Genomic DNA, 24,068 nt, shown 5'->3' on the forward strand with positions numbered 1-24,068 from the left:
AATTATTAAATAAGCATTTAAGCACAATGCAAAGTAAACTACTCACCTTGGCAATTTTTTGCCTTTAAGCCAAAATTAAGGGCACAACAATGTCAACACTGGAAGGACAGAGGGAAGATGTCTCACTCCTACTAATTTTCAAGCAGCCAAAAATTCATTCAGAAAAAATCTAGAGCAACTATCTCTACATTCCTCATACTGCATTAATACACCTAAAAATAGTTTAAATCTCTATTTGGTGTCGTTTTGTTGCTTGTCCATTATTTCCTATTACATGAAACCAGATATTTGTATTGTTCCGCCACTGAATTAAAATCATAGTTATCAAAACGAGTCATTGAAACACAACACAGGACCAGTGTAACAGTTTTTATGTATTTTATTTTGCTGGGAGTTTTTCCCTCGTCGCTTGACAACAATCTTCACAACATTCCTTACCACCGCATCATCATCATCATCATCTGTGACGATGTCATCTGCATTATACAGACCTATGAAATGACAAACTCAAATTTAGCAGAGAAGCATGAAATACTGTTTATCCCATAAAGACATAAGAGATGAATATAACTGGTATATGTAATATAACTGATGAGAACAGGAATGTGATTCTAGGCCCGACTTTGTGCACTAATTATTGGGAAGGAATTATTTCTGAATAGTTTCACAGCGTCTCTACGCAGTTTATTAAGCAAATACTGGTTCAGCTTGCCGGGGAGATACCTTTTTAATCACATGGGCCAAATTGAGAATAACTGATTCTTTCAGGGATTCTGAGACGTCACATTGAGCAAATTTTGCAAAGTTGCTGGTCCCAGAGCAGCTGAAGAACTGACCTGATCTCCGTAAACAAACAAGATAGATGGTTCACCTGATCTGACTGTGATTACCACATTTACACTAGTGAACACACAGAACGGAGGACACAAAAGGGAAAACATTAACCAAGCCTGAAAGTTTTACCATAATTCTATCATACTCGGGTCCTAGTGTTTATTTCCCAATGAACATAAACAACAGTCGGTGAAAATTACAAATCCTCTCGTGTAAGATGTGATTTTTCAAAACCCTCCCAAAGCCAGACATTGTAGGAGTTATTTAAATTTGCAGTTCTTCTCAATCAGCCGGTAGAAGGTGTGTGAACTTCACAGCGATGCCTTGGAAATCCCGATAACTTAACCATAAACAGTTTCCCCCCTGGTTCTGCGTCACTACTTTGAGTTCATTTTGATTCCTCTGCTACTGAGTCGATTGGCTCTGCAGCTTCTCCCTCTTTGCCGCTGCCGCCTCTGCTCTGATCGGGCTCTGCTTCGCCAACGTGCTGTAGATGGTCATCGCCTGAGGAGCGGGAAGACGAGACAACAACCATTAATGTCACGACTGACGACAGCAAAAAGCAGAGGCTGTTAACAATGCGAGTGTGAATACCTGTGTGACCATGCCGCTGATGTCCCCGGTGTTAGACGGCAGAAGGATGGTGTTGGACTCTTTGGCGAGCTTCGAGAAGGCAGACACGTACTGCTCGGCCACATTTAGTGAAGCTGCTGCATTTCCATTCTGTGCGATGAACAAAAAACCATCGTCAACATTAACCAAATAAACATCTTATTACAAATGAAAACACAGATCATGGTCGTCCCATTGAAAAAAAAAAATAACCTCACCTCCTCAGCCAGAGCCTCTGACAGCATCCGGATGGCTGTGGCCTTGGCCTCAGCTTTTGCTACTACAGCCTGAGCCTCACCTGGAAGGAGCCGAGACATGTATTAGTGACATGTGACTTAGGTATTGAGTAAAACAAGACACCCCCCCCCCCCCCCCTCAGAGCACCTACCTAACGCATTGTTGATCTTCTCTGCTTTCTCTCCCTCCGACGCCAGGATCTGAGATTGTTTACAACCCTCTGCGACATTGATGGCTGCTTCCCTCATCCCCTCAGACTCCAGCACCGTGGCCCTCTTTTTACGCTCAGCCTCCACCTGCACAGCGGGGATTAAATGTGTGTTAACTGTCAACTTTCAGACTTCTTAAGAACTTCTTCAGGTTCTTTTTCTTATTCTTTGAACCTCACCTGCATCTGCATGGATTCTTTGACACGAGGTGGAACGTGTATGTCTTTGATTTCGTAACGGAGACAGCGGATGCCCCAGTCCTCTGCAGCTGTGTTGATGGAGTGGACGATGTTGGAATTGAGGCACTCCCTTTCCTTCAAAATAAAATAAAATAAAAGTTTAAATTCCTATCAGACATTTTCATTTCTCACTTTCCAGAATAAGTTGCAGCAGCAGTCTGTCATTACCCTGAAGACTTTGTCCAGTGTCAGTTTGCCCAGTTCTGAACGCATGGTGGTCTGAGCCAACTGTGTGACGGCATATTCTGGATCCTCGACTCCGTAACTGGCCTGGAAACGAAAACGAAAAGTGAATGAGAGATTTATAAAAACGTACATTTACTAATATCTGAGTGTGACATAACAATGGTGGGGACAATCCTTCCCAGGTATTAGACAGTTACATTTTTTTCAAGAGTACCTTAAAAGGGTCTAGGATCCTCAGGTAAAGAACTCCATCAATCTGTAGTGTTACATTATCTGAAAAGACAAGGAAGGTCACACTTTAATCTGAAGTCACTCCGGCTGAACCTTATATTCTTTAAGCAAAATGATGGATGATCCCCCGAAAGAAAATCATCCTCCCACAAGCTGTGAAAGTAGCAGCATTGTGTTTCTTACCGAGAGAAACCGCAGACTGCTCCGGGACATCGATCACGATCTCTTTGAGACTTTGAACGTAGCGGATTCGGTCGAGTACGGGTATGAGGAAATTCAAACCCTGGAGGAAGTGAAGGGGACAGATGTTAGAGACCACCCACACTTTTCCATAAGCGTTGAATGCATTTGATAAAAGGATTTAACTAAATTAAATCAGAACAATGGAAGGTACCGGCTCCAGGATACGGTGGAAGCGACCCATTCTCTCCACCACCCAGGCTTCCTGCTGGGGCACAAACAGGACCACGGTGTTCATGGGCAAACTGGACGCCCATCGCTGCTGCGCTGGCGTTACCCACAACCTCGGCGCGGTCCTCTGGGTTTGCTGCACGGGCAAATTTAGAATAAGGAAAAACAGTTAATGTGCAACAAGCGATTTCCAAAAGCAAAATATGACATTTAATTTACAAGGAAAGCACCAAAATCTGGAGACAGCAGACACCTGGCTGCTCTGCTAATTAAACAACATGGAGTGTGTGTATAGTTAATGCACATGTGAGGTTATTGCACATGTGTGTGTGTGTGTGTGTGTGTGTGTGTGTGTGTGTGTGTGTGTGTGTGTGTGTGTGTGTGTGTGTGTGTGTGTGTGTGTGTATCAGTAGTTTCACATGTGTGTGTGTGTGTATCAGTAGTTTCACACTAGTCAAAACAATGGAAACCAAAAGTGCAGATGTTGTTAGTCACGAGTTGACAGAGTTTCAGATCCTGGTTCCTCAGTGGTTAGTTAGTGAGCATGCTCCTCAGTGGTTAGTTAGTGAGCATGTTCCTCAGTGGTTAGTTAGTGAGCATGCTCCTCAGTGGTTAGTTAGTGACCCTGTTCCTCAGTGGTTAGTTAGTGAGCATGCTACTCAGTGGTTAGTTAGTGATCATGCTCCTCAGTGGTTAGTTAGTGAGCATGCTCCTCAGTGGTTAGTTAGTGATCATGCTCCTCAGTGGTTAGTTAGTGAGCATGCTCCTCAGTGGTTAGTTAGTGAGCATGTTCCTCAGTGGTTAGTTAGTGAGCATGCTACTCAGTGGTTAGTTAGTGATCATGCTCCTCAGTGGTTAGTTAGTGATCATGCTCCTCAGTGGTTAGTTAGTGAGCATGCTCCTCAGTGGTTAGTTAGTGATCACGCTCCTCAGTGGTTAGTTAGTGACCATGCTCCTCAGTGGTTAGTTAGTGACCCTGTTCCTCAGTGGTTAGTTAGTGAGCATGCTACTCAGTGGTTAGTTAGTGATCATGCTCCTCAGTGGTTAGTTAGTGAGCATGCTCCTCAGTGGTTAGTTAGTGATCATGCTCCTCAGTGGTTAGTTAGTGAGCATGCTCCTCAGTGGTTAGTTAGTGATCATGCTCCTCAGTGGTTAGTTAGTGATCATGCTCCTCAGTGGTTAGTTAGTGAGCATGCTCCTCAGTGGTTAGTTAGTGATCACGCTCCTCAGTGGTTAGTTAGTGAGCATGTTCCTCAGTGGTTAGTTAGTGACCATGCTCCTCAGTGGTTAGTTAGTGAGCATGCTCCTCAGTGGTTAGTTAGTGAGCATGCTCCTCAGTGGTTAGTTAGTGACCATGTTCCTCAGTGGTTAGTTAGTGAGCATGTTCCTCAGTGGTTAGTTAGTTAGTGACCATGTTCCTCAGTGGTTAGTTAGTGATCATGCTCCTCAGTGGTTAGTTAGTGAGCATGTTCCTCAGTGGTTAGTTAATCGCGTCCCTCTCTCGTTAACTCCAGTGTTTCCTCCATCAGGCGGAACACCAGTGGATTAACATTATTCACACACGGATGCTCGCTGAATGACACCAGCTCACGCGCTAAGGAGCCGGAAACGACATAGTAACATTCAGGACTTACCTGTAAAATGGCTCCTCCGGCTCGACACAGCGACCGTAACATGGTTCGAACCCCGCGAAGCGACGATACGAACAAGACCCGGCTCCACAAGCTGCTCTGGATCCGAACTGACAACTCATGTGAGTGACCCTCGACGAGCAGGAAGTCAACGTTACATCAGGGGTGCACCGCTCAAAAGACTCCGCCGGGGCGAGGAAGAGGAACCAAAAGAGACTAGATTAATAAAGCGAGAGATTGTGGAAATGTCATTTATTTTAAATTAGGAAATTAACCTAATTATTTGCTAAAAATAACATTTAGATGAGTAACTCAGATACTAGTGTTCAAGTCATGTAGTAAAGTGGATTTAATATAACGTGCCTTCACTATACAAATAACAATTATGAACTTGAATAATGGTTTGATAATAATAATATTTGTATAGTTATGTTATATAAATCAGGATCGAAGTGCAAATCCATATATGAAGAATTAGATCAAACATTATTATTAGCTTATTGTTTTTGTTGTTCTGAAATGGGAAAGAAGTGCAAAATAATTATCGTGTAGTCAGAACAGGATGTGAAAGAAGGGATCAGAATAAATGTGTCACACAAAACTGTGCTGAGGATTTATGATGAATACATGTAATGACTCACTGAATACACACGGTGGCGCTGTTAGTTCAGTGTTATATCTCTTGGTGCTGCTGTAACTCCTCAGAGAATCAAACTATAACTACATTATTATTATAATTATAAATTTCCCTCGGGATCAATAAAGTATCTATCTGTTGTTTGTTATTGTTTATTGATAAGTGAGCTAGATTTGATAGAAAACTACCTGACCTACCTTTTTTACATTAAATAAATAAAATATATAATATTCTTGGGTTGAATAAAAAAGCTTTAATTGTAGGGAAATAATATATAATATATAATAAACATAAATATAAAATATAAAATATTCTAATGTTAAATAAAAAAAAGTTGTAATTCTAGGCAGATGATTAAAAGTTACATAATGTATATGATAAAATAAATAAAAATGAAATACTCTTCTTTTATATAATACGTTTTAATTGGAGGGAGATGGTTAAAAGTAAAATACAAAATATATTCTTATAAATAAAAAGTTACAGGTGGTTTTCTCTGCGTCACCTGTCCCCCCGCCCCTCCCCTTGCAACCTGCGCCTCTCGGTGATTGGTCAGATCCCTCGTTGGAGCCCCGCCCTTCCTCGCAGCACCGCCCTCCCCATTGGTCAGAACCACACGTCAGTAACAGGTGTCTCCTCGTCTCCCCCCCCCCCGGCTCCCCGTCCGGAGGTTGTCCGTCAATCTGGAGCCACACTGCGGCTGAGACTTTCCACAATGGCGCGGCGCTGGCGGCGGTTCTCTGCTGCTGCTGCTGCCCCGCGGCCGAGTCCAGCGTCGGGACACCTCCAGTGAACAACCCACCACCCGCCGGGAGCTGCTCGACCCTCCGACCCAGAGAGAAGGTGGTTTGAAACGGATGTAAACGGAGCAAATCTCCGCTGAGGACAAAGTGTGTGGAAGAAGTGGACCGTCGCTTTGCCATGTCGCTGCTGTGCGTCCGAGGTAAGTTTGACCCACTTTTAAATTTTATTTTAAAAGGTCCAAAACAAGATTAATCAAATGGGTTTGACTCGGTTTGTTGGATTAAATCTGATCATGTGACTTTTGTCCCTGTGGACATCCTCCTCTTCCTCCTCCTCCTCCTCCTCTTCCTCCTCAGGTAACAGGGACAGTTCATAGAAAAGTAGAATTTGTCCTGATTTTAAAAAAACACATCATCTTCATAAAGATTAATTGGAAAACAAGAGGATGAAGATCTGATATCTGTGTTTTCATTTGGAGCAAAGCAGAAACAATCACAGCAGCTGCTTTATTCCCACAGAGACACGTCGCTCTGGGCTTTATACTGACTTTGATATTTTACAGGAAAAGGAACAAACAATAAAATAATAATAATGAGGTTTTTCTTTGCACTGCACTTTGCTTAATAAAGGTGCAAAGTACTTCTCATGAGGACAAAAACAGCAATAACACAATAAAACAAGAATAGAATTAAATAAGGTTTAAATGTATATTATAAGAATTAGAATAAACAGTATGGAGATGATAATAATAATCAAAGGGTTTATTTGTAAAGCACCTTTCTCAACAAATATGCAAAGTGCTTCACATAAGGATAAACACAGTGATTGGACAATAAAGCAAGAATAGAATTATTCAAAGTTTAAAATTCTATCATAAAAATAAAAACATCATGATGATGATGATAATAAAATATTTGTTTGTAATGTACGTTGAGTTTTCAAAAGTTAAGATTGAAATGACTAAATAGGAGCAAAGGATAGTAATATTAATAATAAACTTTGCTTCACAGCAGTGACACGAGAATAACATTAAATAAAGTTTGAATATAAATTCAAATATAAAGTCACTCAAAGCAGTAACAGATGGAGCAGTAGATGTACTAGATATGGACATAATTCAAAATCACTTAAATATGATCCCAGTCCAAAACACTGTTAAATTCAATGGATGATTGTGAAACCTGCTCGAAGCTTCAGGCAAAAATGTAACCATCTTCTCTATTCACCTCATATTTCATGCACTTAAAATGAACCAAAACATACATTTTCAAATGAACAAGTTCTCATTTATTAAAGAAAGTCCAGTTCTATAATATAAGAAGAGGGCTCTGTGATCGTTAGTTCCCTTTCCAGTGGCAGTTTGATCGCCGTCTGTCTCCGCGGTGGCTCCTGTGTCAAATCGATGGCGTCCTTTACAGAAATGATGCGTGAAATATCATCGAGCATTTGGGTCAGAAGAGTTGGGATCGTAATGGACTCTATGAAACTGTGACTGAAGTTATGGTGGACTTGTTGTTGTCTGAAAACGGGGAGTGGAGGTTATTTCTCCCTCCAGCTGTTTTCCGTCAGAATCACCATTATCTCTGGAAATGGGAAACACAGTCAGGATCTCCGTCATCGTGTGACAGTGTCGTCTCGGACGCATTTAATTCAGTTAAAGGAAACCTTCCAATCCCTCCGTCCGCTCATACCCGATTACACAATCAACCAAAGTCCCTCTGCCATGATCTTGAGTCTCTTTAATACCTTTCCAAATGTCGTCCATGTCACTGTTGAGGAATGACTCGGCGCAAACCCCTCGACTTTCTGCAGGCGGAGCGGCAAACCTCGTCCTATGAGATAATCCTAGAGTCGCTCTGCAGAGTCATGGTACATCCGGGTTGTATAATAATTGTAATACGCCAAATATTATATACAGTAGAGGAGGCTGTTTTTATTTTAACCTGTATTAAAAGTGTGGAAGTGTATGAAGACTGATCGTACATGTGGCACAAAAATTTATGGCTGATATTCTCATAACGACGTCCAATTTCAAATCATCACAACTTGTTGTTATATTAGAAATCTCGAAAAGAAACCAGGCAGCAGGAGAAACGACATAAAATCCAAAGGAAAATAAGTTTGAGCCTACAGTCTGCTTCCTTCTAGAGTAAAAATAACAAATCAAAAAGTACTTTTCTGTTGAACAACATGTCTCAGACTGAATCCGGAGATCAATACACCAGGCTGGGAAAGAGAAAAGCTCCAGACGGGGGAAAGGGTCACAAAGAGTCACGTCAGTTTAGTCCCTCTTTCCTCAGAAGGTTCAGCCCAATGACTCTAGTAATTAGAGTTATTGTACAAAATGGGGCCTTTGCACACCGTCCATTTATTGATTAGCGAGACTCCTAATGAACGCGAGCAGGAGTTACCAGGCCCACGAAGAGAAATGGCTGCTTGGGCCGGGGGTTGTGTGATTAGCGGATGTTGTGACTCATCCCCTGGTCGCACCGCCCGGGCAATGTTGCTTTATTGATTGCTGGTTGCGAAGCTTCTCCGTCTCCATGGCGATGTCTTCACACAGCGGCTAAGTGGTCGCCCCTTACAAGTGGACATTTGGGTGAGATTCCTGCTGTGGACGAGGATGCCGCTGAGTGGACACATGGCTCACGTGGAAACCAGGATGCTGCAGCGCAGGAGGTTTAAAGAGGCTGGTCCCAGACACAGGATACGTGTCATTACCCACGAGAGTGGCAGTGGTCTTAACTGGTTTGACATAGGGTCTCCACAGGGTTTATGAGGAGAGTGGTTGTGGGCAGCGTTGATGTGCTGAGGTTTGATGGAGGTGGGCGGACAGATGATTGACCTGTGTCCCGGAGGTTCTGAAGAATAACTAAACTGTGCAGGAGGATTAAAGTTAACTTTAGGGTCACATGATATATAAGTGTTTTTGCCAGGTGACAGGAAATGTTGTCCAAGTCTGTGTAAAGTGACAAAACGGGATTTGGTCAAACCAGAGACAGAAACCACCACCTTCCTGTTTTGTCCTGGATTTGTCCTTTCTGTCTATCGACTAATTATCAGTGAAAAGCTTCTGGTGGTGGTGGTGAAGTGTTTCATGCATCATCGCACCTGTTGGACTCTTTTTACATCTCAATTGAGACACGACGGAGCAGTTTGTTGTCACGGCCGTGAAACAAACAAACAAACAAACAAACATTGCATTAGTTCTCTGCAGCGGGATGAGTAAAGTGATTTTAGGATGAGAAACAGAGGCCGTGCAGCATTAATAATTAAAAAAAAGACAGAACTGCAGGCAGAGCGGTGCGGTTAAGTGTAGTCGAGCAGCAGAGTAGTGGAATTATCGGGGAAAGAGGCAGAGCGAGGCGGAGAGAGCGCTTAGAGATTGTGGGAGTAATCCGCTGGCCATCTGTTGCTCTCTCTCTCTCTCTCTCTCTCTCTCTCTCTCTCTCTCTCTCTCTCTCTCTCCCTCTCCCTCTCCCCGGCTCCCCCTGATCAGATCCAGCCGCCAGCGCAAAGAGGAAGTACACCACTGCCCATAGCAGACGCTGGTGTCACTTCCTGTTCCTTCCTTTTCTGCCTCACCTCCCGATGATGAATTTCCTTTTATATGGAACATCAACACTTTTTGTTAAAGACCTCTATCGTTTGACCCAAAGCTTTCAGTGATGTCTGCATGAGTAGATTTTGTGCCGGGCTAAATAATCCTGATTTATATATAGGTATATCTTTGTTGCAACTATTATAGCAAAATGCTACCACCTTATTATTGAAGTCTGTTGAAATATCAACAATTCAAGTTAAAGTGGATTAAACAGTAGATCTACAATAATGATGAGTAGATTAATCTTTTTGGTAAATGTTAAACTCTCTGGTTTCTGCTACTTGAATATGCAGATTTGTTGATTTTCTTGGAAAAGGTTTTTATTACATCTTGATGATAATACAATTCTAATGAAATTTTAGGCTGCAATCCAGATAAAACAAGAATTTGAAGACTCTTCATAGTAGGAAGAGCACAGGTTTTAATAATTAATGACAATGGCTCTGTTGTATTGTTCCAGTAATCGGCCAAACAAGCCGTGAAACAAGTTGCCGGTATGTTCAGAAGAGAGTTTGTGCACTAGGAAGAAAAAAGGGTCATAATTATTCTGGTAATTCTGATCACCGGGCCTGTCCGAGCTCAATGGCCTCTAAAGCCACCGGAAAGCCCCTGGACATAAAATGATAAGCATCAGTTTCCACCATAATGGCCCCTGGTTTATTGCCCTTAGCTGTGTGTCACAGCCCTAAATAACATCATGCAGATGAGTGTATAAGGCCACTGTGCCAGCTCATTCGAGGCACCGATAGGCCCGTAGCTGAAAAGCCTTTTGTGCAAAGCCCCAAAAAAACAACAAATAAAAACGTCACACTGCTGGATTTTCCCAACATTTCCACTGCTCCCTTTGTACAAGACAGGAAGTGCTTCAGAAAAGGTGACGAGTTCTTTTATTTCCTTCCGCTCTGTGATAATAAAGTTCCTTGATGTTACTTGAAAAGAAAACTCCACTCATTTCTTAAATTCTGGAACATCCAGAACTGCATTTACTTACATTAATATGCATTCTCAAACTTGTACTCCTTTAGTATTAGTTATAATCTGTCAAATATACAAACGCAACATAGCTGAAACAAGGAAAACACAAAACCATTCAGCAGTAACTTGCGTTTTCTAACACACAACAAATACAAACTCCCACAGAGTTGTTCACCCAGATAAGATGGAGGGATGTCGCATGAAAATATGAAAGTGTCATTTGTGGCTCCATCATCCCGCCCTGCCCATCTGCCGTCAGAGGCTCCAGAGGTTTAGTAGGTTACATGCCTGAACACATAATTCTGCCCCAGCAATCACAATTAATCCCCTGCAAAGCGCTTCGCAATCCCACAAACGTTATTGTATTGATGCATCGGGGGGGCTAAAGACGGTGCGTCTAAAAATAAACCACAACACGAGCTCCTGCGTTCGCACCGAGGCTTCAGGAAATGGCTGTTTGCCGCCAGACATTTTGAATTTCTTTGATATCTTTATCCACCTGCCCCTGTCCACTTGTGTCATTGTGTTTTTGTGTGTGTGTTTCACAGCCAGATGCTGCGTTTGTGTGTTTGTGATACAGCTGTCTAGGCTTATGCTTCTTGATTATGTTTAAGTTCTGCAATTATAAAAAGTATTTGTCAGCTCGGATAGAAAGTATGCGTCATCCCTTACTGAGCTGTTCTTATATACTTTACTTATATAATTTATAGACCATACATTGCATAATCTCAATAATTTCTGTACTCTTGTGTAAATTAAAATGTTTTTTTCTCAATTTAAGGTTTATATGAATATAACCTGATCATAAATATTCCAGTACGCAGATTCAATTTTTTTGTCTTTCGAAGCTATTTCTAAGGAACTACTTTTATTAGATTTATTTATAACAACAAATGACAAATTATACTTATATAGGGAATAAAAATTGCCACCCAGTCAGGAAGTGTGACGCACAAATTCAGCAAAAAACAGTCTTTTGTCTGCCACATTTTGACCCGCAGCTGTCCACTAAAACAAACACCTCTTCTATTTTAATCAAGTTCCACGTGAAGTGCAGTCACCAGCGTCACGGGGCTGTTGTTCAGGTGTCACGAGGCTCCGAGTCACGGCTCACATCCCTGAATATCAATGCATTTTCCATTGCTCACGAACAACTTTACATTTCTGACTTGTTTTCTCTCACCAGGATCCTCACTGAATTAAAATCAACTTCTAAAGTCCTGTTTAAGAATTACATCACATGCCAATCACTGTCTTTCTTTTTGTTTTACAGTGAAGAAAGCCAAGCTACAAGGACCTCCAGGTGAGAACTTTATATTCACAAAGCTTTTACTGTGTTTGTTCAATCTGGTCATGTTGTCCCCCATCGTCCAGATGTTTAATATTTATATAACATATAACACGATCACTTGTAAAAAGGCATCATTCTAACGCCTAAAATGATGAAATATCTAAACTCTGTTTTAGTATGTATGGGCAGGAATGGAGATTTTTAGAGAGCATGACTCTGACGTGAATGGTCATGTGGTCGTATGAGTTATTGTGGACGGATGTAGATTGTGTTAGTTTTGAAACTAAAGCAAATCAGTTTGGATGTGTAGCCTCAATCTTCCTTGATCTGGAGAAGCTGCAGTTCTATGCAATTTGTCACTGGCAGAGGAACCGCAATAATAAAAATAATTAGCAATAACTCATTAGAAAGCCTTCATGTTATTGCTAATTTCCTTCATAGATTAGTTGTTGGAAATGCGCCACGTGCTCTAATTTCCTTTCGTCGGTCAATCACTCAAATTCTGGCACGTCCCTGAAAGCTTGTTTTGATTTTTCATTATAAAAATGCAATGTCCCTTCCCTGCCAAGACGTGCACAGGTGAGCTTAGATCAGTGGCTGTTAAGTCCAAATCCCGACAGTCTCCCCCCCCAAGCAAATCCCTGTAGTGTTGGGCCTTACACCTTTCCTCTAAGCCCTGTGACGTTTCTGTCAGGAGGCATCAGCGCTGACGGGAAGTCACCGCGGCTTTTGGTGACATTTCACTTTCACTCTCAGGTCCCCGACTGACCCTCGTAAAGCTAATTATCCAGCGGCTCATTACATTTGTCTGGTGTGTACCTTTCTCAGTCTCTCCCTGTTCACCTTTAGGGAAATGATCTAGTGAGGCGACTGCACTGTGCCACAAGCTGCTCCGCTCCACTCCGATGTTAGTTTTTACACATCGTCAGCCCGTGCTCCGGTCTGTTTGTGCCCTCCTCCTCTTCCCCCTCCCCCCCCGGGCCACACCACACGTCACACCTGCCCCAGAGCAAACATCAGGGATAACTCGCTCGAGTCTGTCGTCACCACGTAGGCCAAATTCAAACATCAGTCGCTCTGTGCCGCAGGGTGAAGAAGAAGGATGTGTCAGATGTCGTCCTGCAAGAGATTTAGAACTTAATACTGTAACTCAATACAATCTTTAAACAATGGTCTTATTAATATTCTGGTTCTAATGGTGCTGTTTGTTTGGCCTGTGGTGATGCTGGTTGCAACTTTCTCTTTCTGAAGCAGCAAGTAAAGACCGACACGTGTTTATAGAAAGTTCAGTGTCGCTCTTGTTCCTGTTGTTGAACGATTGTTGTTGCGTTGATGCGCTGGTCGCCTGTGTGTTCAAAGTTTATTAATGTTGAATGTACTGAATGTCCAAATCACACCAAACTTGACACTTCACTTCCTTGAGCCCCGAACAATAAACATACCAAGTGTGAAGGTGATGAGAGGAATGATTCTCGAGATATGCGAGCGCCAGACGGGCAGATAGAGGTTTCTGGAATCAATAGCTAAGATGAGATCGATATTTTTCCCTCAGTAGCAGCAACAACCTGCTGCATCAGGAAATGTCATTGAGCAAAAATCTCCTGAGCTTAACTAATTTATCTCTGTGCAAAAAAGAAGGGATGGAAATAAAGGACGGAATTAAAATCACATTCAACTCCTGTTTATGTCTTTAGTGTAGAGAGCTGGAGTTTTGGCTCATTGTTCATTGTGGCCATTTTTTGATTTAGACATTATTTCACTCAACTTCCCATTTTCGTGGGGATTCCGGGAAGTCCCAGTCTGTTTATTCATGTTCGAGGAATACATTTTTTAACATGTAATAGTCCTGGTGATAATCCTAACCCGCTCTGCAAATAAAGATGTGGGACATTTCGGGAAGAACCCTCAAAGTTTACACAAGGCTGGTCTGGGATGATGTTTTCATGTTCTGTTTCCCCAACCACACCTTCAGATGGGAAGATTCCTGGCTTTCACTTTGGAGGCCTCGTGTTAAGTTGTTTCCTGAGCTGTAGCACTGAAGGTGACCTTGGCCGGACCGGTGGCCAGCTGTCTTGCTTTCCACTGATTGCCACAGGAAACTGGGGCTAGATAAGGGCGGCGTGTTCCTGGATTTATGTGCGTTTGTGTTCAGTCTGTGTGTGTGCACGCCTGCCCGCAAATTTTAGTATTCTTTTCATGCTGCAAGACCCAGGACACCCACCAAAGTCAGATCGTACTCCGTCTGTACAAATCACCCACAGAAAAAAACACTTCTGAACACGACTCGGTGCGTTTTTCTCTGCAGCAGCGATTACATCATTGTTGCAGGATTATGAAGTACAACAACGTTTGCTGGTGGAAAATCCTTCAATAATAGTTAAATGTTTATTTTACGCTTCATATTAACACTTTTTGGTAAAATGAAAGTTGAACGATCATATTTAAATGTAGAAATAAACTTGTTTGCTGAAGTTTGTGCGGTGATGTTCTGCTCTGCTTACACTTGTACAGTGCTTTTCCAGATGCATTGTGGGAAACAATGAGTCCACCATATAGGGTGTTTCAAAAATCCACTACAAAATGGCAAACTCACTTTACAGTGGACCTGCGTTTTGAGTGATTTCGAACAAAGCCATAGATTTCTCATGAAGGGGCCTCCGGGCGCTGCTGAATGTCCACCGATAGATTTGTCTGCGGCCGCCGCCGCATGCAACATTGATGAGTGGTCTGAATCTGAAATGTCAGCCTTCCAACTTCCTACGTTTCCGTGACTAATTCATTGAAAAACGCATCATGAATCAATAATGCATGAAGACAGTGAGGGCTCAAGCGTGTGTGGGTGGTCCGCAGTCAGGGGCTGCGCTGCCCGCTTTTTACAACAGTGACAGGAAATGTACTGAAGGGCTGTGACATCCCATAATTCACCTCATCTGATTCCAGGTGCACTGGGTGTGATTTCACCGTGTCACTGCAGATTAGGTTTGGTCCAAGCGTAATTTATATGGATTTACATATTCTGTCTCGTGTGCTTGTGTGACCAAAGTGTAGGTCGGATGATATCATGAAGGGGAAAGTGGAAAGCTTCCACAGACATATCAGTATTGGAGACGATATGAAAGCTATTTATTTTATTATTTCACAGAATAAACAAATGCAGAAAAGATGAGCAATTATGTTTCCATTTCTAGTGAAAAGAAAATGATGGTTAAACTGTAAAATATCAAGCCTCAATTGAATTTCTTTGTCATAAGGGTTTTATAATAACATATTATTTCAACATATACTTTATATTGGTCGATTTATCAGCATCGGAAATGTTTCACTCTCCGATATCGGTGTTGGCATCAACCAGTAAAAGTCCATATCAGTCGGCTTTGATCATTTAATAAAAAGAAGAAGTTTTCAAATATAAAAGCAAAAATCTATTATCTAAACATATGGATAACTTAGATTTATTTCTTTTTAAGTTAAGATACATCCCATGGCCATCTTTATATCTGCCCATATATTAGACAAGTTACTTAAAATAGCGCTGTTGCTGTTGTGTTAGTCACATGTGTATCTTTTGCTTTATTTTAAATAAATCAAAATATTGTTATGTGTCATCTATTTAGATTTTCTTCATATCGGTCTATAAATCCATTCTCGGTCAGGCTCCAGCGTGCAGGCCCAAACTTTGTGTTTTTCCAGGCAGTCACTGCTGCTTCCTCCTCAGATTGTATCGGCCGTGTAGTGGACAGCACCTGCTGTAAAGGAGGCACAGCCACTAAGTGGCTCTTATCTAATCCAACATCCTCTTCCCTTATCTCATCTCCTCTATTCATGGGAGGCGGCCCAAGTGTGGCACAAAGCATGGCCTATCTAATTAGGGAAAGGCTTGAGCATCCCCCAGGCTCCTTTTCTCATACTGCCTGCATTTTGTCGCTGCCGTCCTCCCAGACACTAATTAGGTCTGTGTCATGTCACTCACGCTGCTCGCTGGACGGACGGGAGCTTCCAGTTTGGCCGGGCGCTTTTTGTTTTGGCGTCTAGTTTCATCTTTGATATATAATTGTGTGTGTCAGTGGAATGTTGTGAGAGTCCACCTGTGTCAACTGTTCACTGTCTCCTTGTGTCAAGAGTCGTGCTCACTTATCTGGCTGCCGCGTTAACGGCTATGTGCTGAGTAAATGTTTCAATATGTTGCCGCGGTAACCAGGAAAATCTTTGTTTAGCGTGGTCAGGAGATCAGTCCACAAAAGGAACAGCTGATGCCTTGCTTTTATTTCCCACAGACTAAGAGGTGGACTGTGTGTATGTGTGTGTGTTTGTTTGTGCCTCGGTGATTTGCCTTGGAAATTTGGGGTATGACTGTGCCCTTTGTATCTGGACATAATTTGCGTACTTCTGTTGTACGCAGACATTCTGAGAGCAGCTTTACATATATTGTTTACATATGTTTCAATCACACAACCTATTTTCAAGATCTCTAAACCTCTGAGCTGCTCCTGTAGCTGCTCATGTGCCCAGGCGGGGGGTCAGATTTATGCCTGCAGACGTGGGAGCTGCATGGAGGACCACCAGCGGTGCGGAGCCAGCAACTACCAGAGCGAAATTAAGCGAACCAGCAGGCAGGAGTTTGACGCTGCCTTGCCCTGCTGCAGGAAATGAAAAGTGGTTGTTGTCTTCCATGCGGTCTAATCCCCGTCACCACCACCACCACCCCCCCACGCCCCACCTCGCGCTGACAGCTGGTGCGGTTGGTCGTGTTGTGACTCGGCGGTCTGGTGCAGGCGGCTGAGAGGAGGCTGATGGGAGATCACTGGGTGTGAAAGTTGTCTGCATGAGCTAACAGACAGAATCAACGGGTCCCTGCAGTCGTCTTTTACTACAGAAATGTCCAGCTGTCGTATTCAGGCTTTGTTCAAAGATCACACGTGTTTTGCGATAGATGCTGCAAACAGGAAGATTACATTTCACCTCTGACCCGACTGATGATTTCAGTTTTGTTCTTGATGCTATGAGGTCTGACAGAGACCTTTTCTGCAGGTCAGGACTTCCTCTTCATTACGTCATCAGCAGACCTGCTTCCCCCCCCCCCCCCCCACATCACATGCTATTTGTTCAGTTCAATAATAAAGAGTAGGGTCAGTAAGTTACAGTGCAGGAGAGTCGTGCCACGAAGTCGAATCTGCTGTGCAGCGTTGCCGCTCATTGGAGATTAACAAGGTCAGTTTGCTGGCCTGGCCTGGTTTGGCCTGGCCTGGCTTGGCTCAATATAGAGGGTGGGAGGAGCCTGATCTGCTTTCACTCACTGCTGGAGCTCCTGATGTTTTGGTTTTTTTTCTCCCACACAAAGCTAAAGCAAAAACTGCACTGGTCAGTTTAACCTGCAATAGCTTGAACATCTAATCTGCATTTGTTTATTAGTTTTCCAACCACTTCACTGTAATTTAATGAAACATCTCCACTTCCTTTTGTTTCAGACAAGTTCAACGCCTACGTGACGCTGAAGGTGCAGAATGTCAAAAGCACCACCATCACTGTGCGGGGGGACCAGCCCTGCTGGGAACAGGACTTTATGTTGTAAGTTTATTAAACACGGGCTCATGCTTAGAGATTTATTGACCTAATTAAACTTTATTCACAGTGACACATTCAAAGTGTAGCAAGGAACTCACATAATATATAATGAAAACAATATAAAAGATGAATTCGCTGCACATTATTGATTTTCAGCATGTTTAACTTGGTTTGTCATGTCCTGTGTTGTCTTTAAACAATGACAGTGGTGTGTGTGTTGTCAAGGCAGACATCTGTCTGCCTTGACAACACCCATTTTAATGTTAAGTGACACAACAACTCGTGACGTATTGGCCTTGTCAGGCTCTTCTGTGTTGTTTATCTTAAAAAGATCTTAATCTGTATGAAACAGTCACATGTCCTTTTGTCAGTCCAATTTAAAACCTACTTAGTGCTTGTATCCACGGGAGAAAGAAGTGTCTGTTATTCAAGTTGTGCAACTCCTCGTACGAAAGCATCTCGTCAGACAGCTGCTCTTCATTTCCTCCCCGTAATTCATTTGTTTAATTTCCTTCATCTTATTTCCCAGTGAAAGGTATCTATGGTGACGAGGGAGCCGGCACGTTGTTGCATGTGTGTCATTGTTTGTCTTTTGTAAACTCCCTCTTTGCAACAGTGTTTGTTTTTCCAGACCTTCATCCCTCCACTCTCCATTAATGATGTGTCGGCGAGCTTTAATTCAAACGTAAAACACAATCGTCCATTGTTGTCTCCGGCGAATGCTCAGCGCCACCTGTCGCCACCAAATGTGTTTATTAAAGGAGAAGAGAGGGTGACTCAGCTGAAGGATAAACTCTAAATGGGAAATCCTAAATACTATTAACTACTATCTATCTATCTATCTATCTATCTATCTCTGTATCTATCTATATATCTCTGTATCTATCTATCTATCTATCTATCATCTATCTCTTTCTGTATCTCTCTCTCTCTCTCTCTCTCTCTCTGTATCTCTCTGTCCATCCATCCATCCATTCAATAACACGGAACAGGGAGTCTTTTAAAGTTCCAGTCAGTTGGAGAACAAGGTGGATTCAGCGTCTCATGTTTTATTTGCTCAATAATTGACGAGGAGGACAAACAATTATAAAATAATAATCTACAACACAATCTAAATGACGTCCTGAACCAACTCAGGTAAAATTAGCAACAGTTAGATTTTATTATCTGGTTTATTTATTCTGAGCCAGCCGAGGATTTGAAAATCCTTTATGTCTGCACCTGGTCACCGTGGATACACATCGGCCGCCACCCTCCCCCCCCCCCCATGCTCTTCTCTCAATTAGCTGTTCTCTTTGATTATCTTTTCTCTCATCTTTTGTTCGGCCTGTTGATCGTTGTAAGCTGCCGCACATGAGAATATGCAAATGCCGTCGTCGTCACGCAGCTCCTTTCAAAATTGATTGCTGTCATCACGCTGTTCCTCAGAATCGCTAAATGATAAAAACAAGGCTAACGGCGGCTAACACACAGCATCTGGCAGCGGGCCTGGGGGGGCCTGGCAGCAATTACGTAGAAATGTCTGGTTCAATGAATCTGAATTCAAAAAACACTGGAAAGTTCTGATAACAAGGCGACAAATGATAAAGCTGTTGTTTCTCTCTTTTACCCACTGATGTTCTCTCCACGCTGTTTTATCAGGAAGGAGCTTTTATTACCAACGTGGCTTCAATGCCTGACACTTTCCTTTTTATTTCCACAGTGAGATCAACCGGCTGGATCTCGGCCTCATCGTGGAGGTGTGGAACAAGGGCCTCATCTGGGACACCATGGTGGGGACCTCCTGGATTCCTCTGAAGAGCGTCCGGCATTCAGAGGAGGTTTGGATCACGCACTCACAAAAATTACATGATTCAAGCACTTAAGAATGGACAGAAAAAATGTTTTAATATCTACCTTGGTAAATATGAATAAACCTGTGTAACTGCAGGAGGGTTCAGGAGAGTGGATTTTCATGGACGCAGAGGTTCTGATGAAGGCGGACGAGATATACGGCACCAAGAACCCGACTCCTCACCGAGTCCTGCTGGACACTCGCTTCGAGCTGCCTTTCGGTGAGAGAAGTCCCGTTTCATCGCTCGCTTTGAACTTCAAATAAAACGTGAAAAGTTCAAGGTTCTTATGTAAGACACTTTGCAATGTCGTCATCTCGAGTATCTGCTCTGGAGTCGAGAGGGCACAAGTGACTCAGGTTGATCCGCTCAGTTACACAAAAGGCCACACGTGCTTCCTGCTGAAATGTCAGCAGTGGGTTTCTGAGGCTCCTCAGGAGGAAGCATCCAGCCCCGAGGCTCCGTGATAACAAACCTGCTGCTCTGTGGTTTCATGCAACCATTCATTTCTCTTAAATAGGAAATATGAGTCGACTCAAGCAGGGTATGAGGTCACATTTTTCCTGAATCAAAGTCATAACATCCATAGCATTATCTCATAGAATAAAGTAAATAATGTTAAACAACTAATGGATAGAAACGGGGAACTCTGAGACATGTGTCATAGATATTTGTCTCAGTGTCCTGTACCTGGTTCCTTTATTAAAATATCATTTTCTTTCCAGGTTGTTCCTTTGAAGCCAAAATGAAACCATAAACAATGCTGCTTTTATACACATTTTATATCCATATAAAGTAAATATATCTTGTCTTTTGACATTGTTGCTTGGTCTGGACACAATCATAGGGGAAACCACAGATGCAGCAAAGTGACAGGTTTACGCTGAACACCAAAAAGAAAGCTTTTGACGTAACTAGCGATTCCGTTCCATCCTTCCCTCTGGAAGGCGTTTCTCAACTGCCACGAGCTACTGAAGAAATCTACAATAAATCCTTTGTTCCAAGTGCAATTACATTGTGGAAACATTAAGTATAGGGTATTGTAATTTCTGTGGTTTTTGTGATGGGTCTGTTGAACTATATTTAACTATCTTCAACTCTGAGCTCTACAGATTTACTTTTTTCTGTAATGTCTTGATTTTGAATTACATTTTCAGTCTCCTCGGTTTGGTCCCCTCCCTTAGGGCCACATTTTGTTTTGGCATTTCAAGAATTAAGTAATAATATTACAAGAATAAAGTTGTAGGCCAATGTTATGAGAATAAGTTGTAATATTAAGTCAAAATTTACAACTTTATTCTTGAAATTTCTGAATTTTTTCATAAATATGGCCCTAATACTGTGTAGGTCCTCATCAACTCCTCAGGAATATATTTGGCTCTTTATCTATTAAATATTTCACCTTCTTCACCATTTAGTTTCCATTTTAGGTTTTATAGGTATACATACAATATTGTTTTTAGAGTTATGCTGTAAACAGCTGCTGCTGCCGCTGGACACTCGGCTAACGGCAGAAGTGAGACTGAACCAACACGGTGAAGCACAACAATGAGCTCAAAGATGATTAAAATGATAAAAAGGATTACAGAATAAAAGTCGTGTTGATAATTTATGCTCTGAACCTCAATTAATTCAATGCTCTTCAGGTTTGGAGAATAAAACCGTCCTCCTGCCGTCTGCGTCCTTGACCACAGCTCCACAGCAAAGCAGCACCCCCTCCTCTGCATACACAGCTCAAAACCCTGTGATCAAAACACATCAAAGTTAAAACAGAGGGACTGTCCGCTCGGTGGGGTGGGGGGGGGGGGGGTTCGGCCTCTTTCTCCGTCACCTTTCAAGTTTGCGGGAGCGGGCCGCTGTGACTCTTTGTGCCACCAGAGCCATTTATGTAAAGCTCTGGGACGGTGCGTCTTTGAAGCCCCGGCCTTCGCGTGCGTGGCCTTTTTAATGTGCGTCCGTCTGCCGCAGCGCAAATCCCCTGGAAAAGTGGGATGGGTGAACGTACCTGTTCTCAGACAAGAGGGAACAAACGAGGACACAACACTCCTGTTCTGACCTTTTCTTTCCCGGCTGCTTTAAATCTACAGGTGCTTCTTTTGTTCTGGGTTTATTTCGTATGTTGTTGTCTCATCTGCAGCATCTTTGAGCATCGTGTGCTTGTAGTGACGCAAAAGATGTTTGTCATTCTTCTCCTTTAACAGTTTGCGTCCTGTGCTAACTAACTATTTTTATTCCCCCCCCCCCCTCCTGAGAGGCTCATGAGAAATTAAACAGGCCTGAATGTTGGACGTCAGAGGGAGCAGGTTGTAAACGTCGAACACGGCTTTGACATGTATTTTTTATGCATGTTTTGGTTCCAGACATCCCAGATGACGAGGCGCAGTACTGGACGGGCAAGCTGGACCACATCAACACCCTCCGAATCCACGATGAGGTAAATCTACAACTACTATTTGTGCAAAGTGCATCCGTGCTTTTAAAATGTAATTGTTTTTAATCAGGTCAACAGCTTCATGACGTCCTGCTGTATTTATTTTTAGTCGATGAAGTGGTGCTAGTAGATTACAGCACTAATTACAATTTGAGTACGTGAAAAACAGTCGTGATGCCTGTTTTCATCCCTCTCTCCTCTGTAGTACTCTCTTCAGGATGACGTCCAGAGTCGCCCACTGCCCTTCGCCGCCTCCCAGTGCTGTGAGTGTGTCCGCACGTCCCCCTCTCCGCCTCTAGATGGTGACAGTCACCCGTCCTCTCTAGCTCTCAGGGCTGCTGCTGATATTTCTGTCCACGTCCTTGACCCTGCTGCACTGACTAATTTTAATCAGAGTTGAAAATTAACGCTGCACCCTTCAGATTAAGTCTGTAAACATTTGCACATACTCAACAAAGAGTTATGCGTGTGACATCTTTTTCTCAATGTTTATGACAAGTTTGTTTTCCACTCTGAGAACCACTCCCTTATATCCCCCCCCCCCACCCACCACCACCACCACCACCACTGTTACAACACAGGGACACTTTTCTTTATTCTTTGGTTTTCGCACCCCGACCTCCTCTTGACTGAACCTCTCACTTCTAACATCTGCACTTTCACCAGGCAACTATTTCGGATGGGCTGACCCACTGAGTATGTAACATCACACTTTGATGAAGTTCTCCTCCCTGGTTAATCCTCAATGCCCCCCCCCCCCCCCCCCCCCCCCCCCCCCCCCTCTGCATGTCCTAATGCCCCACATCCCCCCCACGATAACATCTGATCTATCACGTCTCCTTGCATTCAATTCTCATTATTTTAAATCTCACCGTTTCCCTCAATAACCCCCCCCTTGACTTTTTTAAACATGATTTCCTTCTCCTGCTGTTTTCCTAATATTTATTCTCTGTGCTGTTGTCATATGATTTTTTTACAACCCATGTTTACTTAATTTAAAAATGATTGGTGTTGTATCGATAGAAAACAGAGTCAGGAAAATTTAACAAAAAACCCCATGCTTAATTTTTTAGAAAGCATTTTTACTTTAATCATGTTATTGGATGATAACACTAATATTGAACATATTTAAATATAATAGTAATATCTATACATTAAAAAAAAGCCCTTATCAAATCCTAGACTATAAATTGCAGTTTCATTCCAAACTGGTAGGTGGCAGTCTTTGCTCCACTATATTTAATTATCACCTTCCCAATTTCACTCTGTAAAGAGATATCAACAGATATCAGTTTATCTTTATCTCTCTCACTTTATCGCTCTGACAAGATAAAACCCCAGCTTCCCTCCAGCAGACACCAACCTCGCCAAAGATGTTTTCTAAGGTCATACTAGGGGTTGGAAAGGTCTAAGGTTATATTTTTCTGCACCTCTGATGAGTAACCATTATTCAGAGCAACAAATTTTCTCTCTATCCGTCTTGTAGAAAAGCAGAAAACACCCAATCGTACATTTGCATATCAATCTACAGGACAAGGCAGATTAACACACGACCCAGAATCGAACATGTAACTCAAGAGCTTGCATGAATAAGGGCTCCAGTCTTTTTTAAGAGTGCATGACCTTTGCTCCCTCCTGACCTGGCATCACCCAAGTTTGTTTATTTCTATTTCTTCAACGCTCCACAGTTTTACCCCTCAGCTATAGGCACAATATCAATACCCACTTTCTGATGGGGTTTTTAATTAGCAAGGATTTTTAGAACATACTTACGGATGTTCCAGGCAAACGTAACGTACGTGTATCTTCCCGCGGCAGCTCTAGACGACCAGGACAGCGCCGTAGATGACCGCGACAGCGACTACCGCAGTGAGACGAGCAACAGTCTGCCTCCACGCTACCACACAACGGCTCAGCCCAACTCCTCCCTGCACCAGTACCCCATGGGGCCTCGGCTGCCGCACCACCCGGACTCCTGCACGGACTCTGTGCACAGTTTTGACCTGGACTACCGGGAACAGAGAGGAAGCAGGTAGACAAAGTTTACAGTCACCCATAAACACTTTCAATCAAAATTTGGAATTCATATTAGGGTCCATTGACTTTCACATCAGGTCCGAATGTAGTTAAAAAATGACGTGTGGTTATTGTTACTATAATTTATGTTTAAAAAGGGGGAAAAAACTGAATCCACTATCCTACTGCTATAAACATATTTTGGTGTTATTTTTATTTATACCACACAGCAGTTTCATGGTTAGATTTCATCCGTAAGACAAATGCTCTTGGTGCACGGAACCCACTTCTGTGCACTCGTGGATTTTCATGGAAATACATGTTTACCGGCGAGACTTCTGCAAATCTGCCTGTGTGGACTGATAGAGGCTTGATCCGGATAATTG

General features: G+C 42.7%; 2 protein-coding genes across 3 annotated transcripts in view; one reads left to right on the plus strand and one right to left on the minus strand.

Moving 5' to 3' along the window:
* Positions 1-730: 730 nt before the first annotated feature.
* stoml2 (stomatin (EPB72)-like 2) lies at positions 731-4,769 on the minus strand. Its single transcript, XM_034602974.1, has 10 exons — positions 4,594-4,769; positions 2,943-3,095; positions 2,732-2,831; positions 2,532-2,590; positions 2,300-2,401; positions 2,072-2,206; positions 1,835-1,979; positions 1,665-1,744; positions 1,429-1,557; positions 731-1,338 (listed from the first exon to the last, which is right to left on the minus strand). The coding sequence occupies exons 1-10, from the start codon at positions 4,633-4,635 to the stop codon at positions 1,240-1,242; spliced, it is 1,044 nt and encodes a 347-aa protein (XP_034458865.1). The 5' UTR covers positions 4,636-4,769; the 3' UTR covers positions 731-1,239.
* A 1,129-nt stretch (positions 4,770-5,898) lies between these two features.
* Positions 5,899-24,068, plus strand: part of LOC117771827 (protein unc-13 homolog B-like) — a 53,845-nt gene continuing 35,675 nt past the window's right edge. Inside the window, exons 1-8 of one of the 2 annotated variants that reach the window (XM_034602615.1) lie at positions 5,899-6,170; positions 11,824-11,853; positions 17,307-17,406; positions 19,106-19,223; positions 19,334-19,457; positions 21,596-21,669; positions 21,872-21,929; positions 23,485-23,698. In XM_034602615.1, the coding sequence (XP_034458506.1) occupies positions 6,149-6,170; positions 11,824-11,853; positions 17,307-17,406; positions 19,106-19,223; positions 19,334-19,457; positions 21,596-21,669; positions 21,872-21,929; positions 23,485-23,698 (740 nt within the window). In that variant the 5' untranslated portion in view covers positions 5,899-6,148. The remainder of the gene's footprint in view (positions 6,171-11,823; positions 11,854-17,306; positions 17,407-19,105; positions 19,224-19,333; positions 19,458-21,595; positions 21,670-21,871; positions 21,930-23,484; positions 23,699-24,068) is intronic. The other variant, XM_034602616.1, reaches the window with a different exon arrangement.

This window comes from Hippoglossus hippoglossus, chromosome 12 (genome assembly GCF_009819705.1).
Source record: "Hippoglossus hippoglossus isolate fHipHip1 chromosome 12, fHipHip1.pri, whole genome shotgun sequence".
NCBI classification, from domain to species: Eukaryota; Metazoa; Chordata; class Actinopteri; order Pleuronectiformes; family Pleuronectidae; genus Hippoglossus; species Hippoglossus hippoglossus.